This window comes from Alosa sapidissima, chromosome 23, assembly GCF_018492685.1.
Source record: "Alosa sapidissima isolate fAloSap1 chromosome 23, fAloSap1.pri, whole genome shotgun sequence".
Taxonomy (NCBI): Eukaryota; Metazoa; Chordata; class Actinopteri; order Clupeiformes; family Clupeidae; genus Alosa; species Alosa sapidissima.
In genome coordinates, this window is record NC_055979.1 from 6,762,447 (window position 1) to 6,767,446 (window position 5,000).

At 46.7% G+C, this 5,000-nt stretch overlaps 1 protein-coding gene across 1 annotated transcript in view; it reads left to right on the forward strand.

Annotated features, from left to right (window-relative positions):
* The first annotated feature begins 48 nt into the window (after nucleotides 1–48).
* The window catches only part of LOC121699031 (glypican-5-like), an 81,703-nt gene continuing 76,751 nt past the window's right edge, over nucleotides 49–5,000 (forward strand). Inside the window, exons 1-3 of the mRNA XM_042081629.1 lie at nucleotides 49–54; nucleotides 512–648; nucleotides 1,155–1,280. Coding sequence (XP_041937563.1) covers nucleotides 49–54; nucleotides 512–648; nucleotides 1,155–1,280 — 269 coding nt within the window. The remainder of the gene's footprint in view (nucleotides 55–511; nucleotides 649–1,154; nucleotides 1,281–5,000) is intronic.

Sequence of the window (5,000 nt, forward strand, 5' to 3'; positions counted from 1 at the left end):
TAAGCATTTCCCCTATAATAGCTTTACTATAATGGACAGTGACTGACAATGCCAGTAAGGTGGCACACTCTTCTAGGGTGTCCTTCCACACAACCTGTTTAACACATGATGTAAAACTCATAAAAAATATATAAAACTGGTTAGCGCTTCGTACGTGTAACCGGAGGGTTGCCGGTTCGAACCCCGGCCAGTAGGCACGGCTGAAGTGCCCTTGAGCAAGGCACCTAACCCCTCACTGCTCCCCGAGCGCCGCTATTGTTGCAGGCAGCTCTCTGCGCCGGGATTAGTGTGTGCTTCACCTCACTGTGTGTTCACTGTGTGCTGAGTGTATTTCACTAATTCACGGATTGGGATAAATGCAGAGACCAAATTTCCCTCACGGGATCAAAAGAGTATTTATACTTATACTTATGTTCCTGGTTGCCCTGCTCATGAGATGACCTCTCCTAGCTAGATGTGTGCTTGTATTTGAAGTGACCATAACAGGTGGTTTGCTCTCCCACCTCCATAGGTGCACAGGATCTGTGGGCACCCCAACAGGGATGAAGCCCAGGTGAGCAGCGTGCAGGTGGGTGGGAACGGCCGAGACTCCATCCCCCTCCGAGCCTCGCCTCGAGACATCGACATCTCCCTGGCCAATAGGAGGAAGTGAGTGTCTGTGTAGACATTGGTGTTATTTGGCTGTTTGATTGATCTGTCTATCAGTTTGTCCCTTAGTCTTATTTCTTAGTTTCCCCTTTGCCTGTCTGTTTGCCTTCCACTCATTCACCCGTATATCTCTAGACGCTCTTCTTGTTTCTGACAATTATTTCTCCCTCATAATCCACCCTTGGGTGGATATTTTGTTTTAAATATAAACTGACCATCCATTTGTTTGTCTTTCTATGTGTCCATTACATATAGAAAGTTTGTCAATTAAGGGAAAGAGTGATTTTGGTCGCATAACCTCCATGTTGATAGTCAGGTCTGCCACCTAGTGGACAGCTGAAGAAACTACAGTTCTGTGGGACTTTATTGCCATCGAGTGGATAACTTTCATTACTACAGTTTTGTTAAGAGACACTGGAATCTGGACAGATGTTGATCCTCTGTCTGTCTGTCTGTCTGTCTGTCTGCCTGTCTGCCTGTCTGTGTGTCTGTCTGTGTCTCCACAGGGAGTTTATAAATGCCTTGCGCTCGCATCGCACGTTCTACGGTGGTCTGGCGGACCAGCTCTGCATGAACGAGCTCAGCTCAGGAGACGGCCTGGCCTGCTGGAATGGAGCCGATGTGGTCAAAAGGTAAGACCAGTTAATAAACCATCCAATTAAACCAGCCAACTCCAAGCACCCTGGATACTAACTCACTCCCTTAAAGATGCAGTTAGTTATTCAGTTCCACAAGAGACAATATAATTACACCCCCCCCCCCCCCCCCCCCTTCTGTGCTCCTGAAATGCATGTGCATATCTGAATATGAAAGGATATGGGATTCGAATCACAGGGAGAGCCTCAGACTTTGACCACCAGTGAGACACCACTGATTACTTATGCAGATCTGCCTAAAACTCTTCGTTGTTCTTCAGGCTCTTACTCAGATCCCATTTTTTTTTTGTCGATCTAAAACCTCTTAGTTGCTGTTTAACTCACATAATTTCAGTTTCACAAGTTCAGATACTAAGAAAAACAACAACAAAAAAATAAGTGCAAAGTTCAATTTTGAAGTTATCATTAAAAATGTATATTTGAACAAAATCTGGTTTGGTTCTTAACGGGGGCATTTACTGCCTGAAATATCCGATTTTGTTTACCATGCTCGGAGTTACAATGCTGGCCTGATGGGTTGCCTATTTACGCCGTTTCAACGGCACATGAACGGTTAGACCGAGAATTCTCGTCATGAAATTAAAATTCCACTGGAGCTCCAAGCGGTTGTGTACACGCAACCTTACAACACTGTTTACAGCTCTTCGAGTCACGGTAAAATGTCATTTTAGGTACATAGCTAATTTAGATACACCTATGGTGTGGGTGCTTGCGTTTCTTTAGGAATCCGCTGTCTTGGTTTGTATAGAAATGGATATTAAGTGACACATATAGACGGCAGACATACGGGACCAACAGTAATAGGGGGAGTTCCGATATAAAGTCAAATTGAAAGAATTAATTAGTGACTAATAGTTGTGTCCATACTTGTGCAGGTTTGCATGTGTATTTGCCTCTGAACAGTTTCATAGCGTCTATTTAGCCCCAAACTAAAGGTTGACTGGTAGATTGATTAGGCCTCGTTTCTGTCCAGAGCCCTCTGGGTGCGCTATCCTGGCGGGTAGCGTGCCCCCCCTCTCACTCACTTGCCTTTGACACGGCCTCTAACTGAGCCCCGACACGCCAGCTGTTCCCCTCCCTCCATCCCCTCTCCTTCACTTCCCTCTGTCCTTCCATCCCCTTCTCCATTATATCTCTCTGTTCCTTTCCTCCGCTCCCCAAGTCTCCCCATTCCTAATCATCTCCTCCCTTTGCTTGTTGTGGTGGCCTCCCCGCTTCTCTCCTCTCCTCCTCCTTTTCCTCCTCCTCCTCTGCCTCCGCCTCCTCCTCCTGCTGCTCCTCCTATCTCACCTGGGCTGTCGGCGGCTGGCCACCCCATAAATCCCGGCCCTGTGGTATTTCCTCCCAGACTGTCATGTGCTGTCAGCGCGGCCAAGTGGCAGGTGGGCCCATATTTCAACCAGGAGAGGCAGAGGGAGGTAGGAGGGCAGGGAGAGAGTGAAAGAGTGGGTGAGGGGAAATGAGGGAGGTGTAGAGTGGGAGAATGGGAGAGAAGGAAAGAGAGGAGGAAATAAAGAAGTTGAGAAGGAATGGAAGAGGGAGAAGAAGTGAATCAGAGAGGGAGAGAGAGTGACAGAGGCAGGGAGGGTAGGGAAGAGAAGGAGAGGTAAAGAAGGAAAGGGTGCCAGTGAAGGAGCAAGGGATGTGTGGAGGGTGAAAGAAGAGAGAGAGAAGTGGTGAAGTGAGGAAGAGAGGGAGATAAAGAAAGAGAGAGAAGGGTATAGAGGGCGAAGTAGCAAAAAAAAGAGAGAGAAGGAGAGAGTGGAAGATAGATAGAGCAAAACAGAACGAGAGCAAGAGGTGTTGAGGGTGTGGGGAGAGAGGAGAGGAGAGGAGAGTGGAGGGGGGAGGAGAGACAGGAGGAGATGTCAGAGTGGGTTATCGTGCTCCAGTAAAAGCTGACAAGCGAGGTGAGGCTGTTTCACAGCTGCCTGACCCCCCTCCTCCCCCCAGGGCCCTCCCGACGGCTCAGCTGAGGGTAATTGCTTTGGTCAGTATTGCCCCCCTGTGGTCACCATGGGCAACAGTGGACACGCCAGTGGTTGTGTGCCTGTCTGCCAACACTGTCATTAATATTGTTACAGCGTCATTGAAGCGTTTTAACAGATGTCTTGTTTCAAAGTCATATACATGGTGCATGTGAATCTACATTTTATTAGTAACTTTGTGCATTTTTGCTGTCAGTAAGCCTACAGCATCATACAAACTGCAGAGGCAATAGAATACTGCTTCAAGTATGTTAAATGACATTGACAATGAAATGTTTTCACAGATGCCTGTTTTAAAAGTCATACACATGGTGTGTGGCTATCCAACCCACATTTTTTCTGTAGTTTTGTTCCTTTGGCTGTGTATATACAGAGACATTCAAATACTGTATCAAAGCATAAATAATATCATCAAGTGTTTAAGCCTTAATTCAAAATCTTGATCATTTTGTTTTTTACGCTGTTAGTTCTACTTTATCAAAGCATCTGAAATATACATGGGCAAGCAGTCCTGTGCAGCAGCTAACACTGAGGACCCACACACACACACTATCACAAGTGCTGCACTGCTGTGGAGAGACACTCTCTCCTCCTCTTCCTCTTCCAACCCCCTGCAATGGCGGAAAATTGCGGTGCGTCGGACTTGGCATCCGGCCCACGGGGTTGTTAGCGGAGTGGGACCACTGCGGTTTCACTTTGCGTTGACTTTGTCATAGACAACTACAGATCTATGGCACTCCATTGCTTCTATATTACCTCAGGGTCTTGTTTTACGGCGCGGGCCCAGCCGAGCCGGACGAAGGCGTGATAAATAGCGCCATGTGGAGGGGGGCCACTGCCAGCCAAGAGGATGAGGGGAGGGGGAGAGTGGGGGGCAGGGGGTGAAATGGACAGAGGATGAGTGCTGATTTACGGAAGCCCCTTTGACCCAAAACGAGTGGTCTGGGCAATCGGAGACCGGCACTTTCTGTGTGTTTTTTTCTAAGATGCCGTGTAGACGTTTTTCCCTCCGCAGTCGTAAAAAGCCTGTTTTGTCTCGCTGATGTTTTTGTTTCTTTGCATGTAAAAGTTGAAGAGAAAGAGTTGGGGGAGAGAAGAAAAAAAGAAAAAAAGAAAGAAAAAAAGTTTGACTAGGTTTGCAGGGTGTTTTTTTTTTGATGGACACCAACAGCAGACAACATCGGGGAGGCAGTAAACAAAGCGATAAACAAGAGGCAGATAAATCTACGGGAGGACGAGGAACACCTTGTACTTTATCTTCTCGTGCGCCTCTCCAAGACAAAAGGGGGAAGCAGGGAGTTGCGGGGGGAAGGAGGGCCAGGCGGGCCGTGTGGGGGGAAGATAAAAAGAAGATAAAAAGAAAGTGTGACTTGAACAGACTTGTACGTTTAGTGCCAAATCAATGTACTCGCAAAACCAGTTCACTTGTCACGTTAGTGAGAAATATACATGTATGCGTACACACACACTCACAGAAAGGCATGCTCAAATTCACACACAGATCATAAGTTATCTTTTTTTTTTTTTTTTTTTTTGCCTTTAAGATCTATATAAAAGATTTGACCTAAGTGTTTGACCTATTATTCTGGAGGCCACAGGAATCGAAGGCCATTGATTTTTTTCCAAGCGCTAAATTGGACCCCTTCGTTCTCACTCAGACTTTCACTGAGACCAGTGGTTTTGTGTAATTGCTTACTAAATCAGTCTC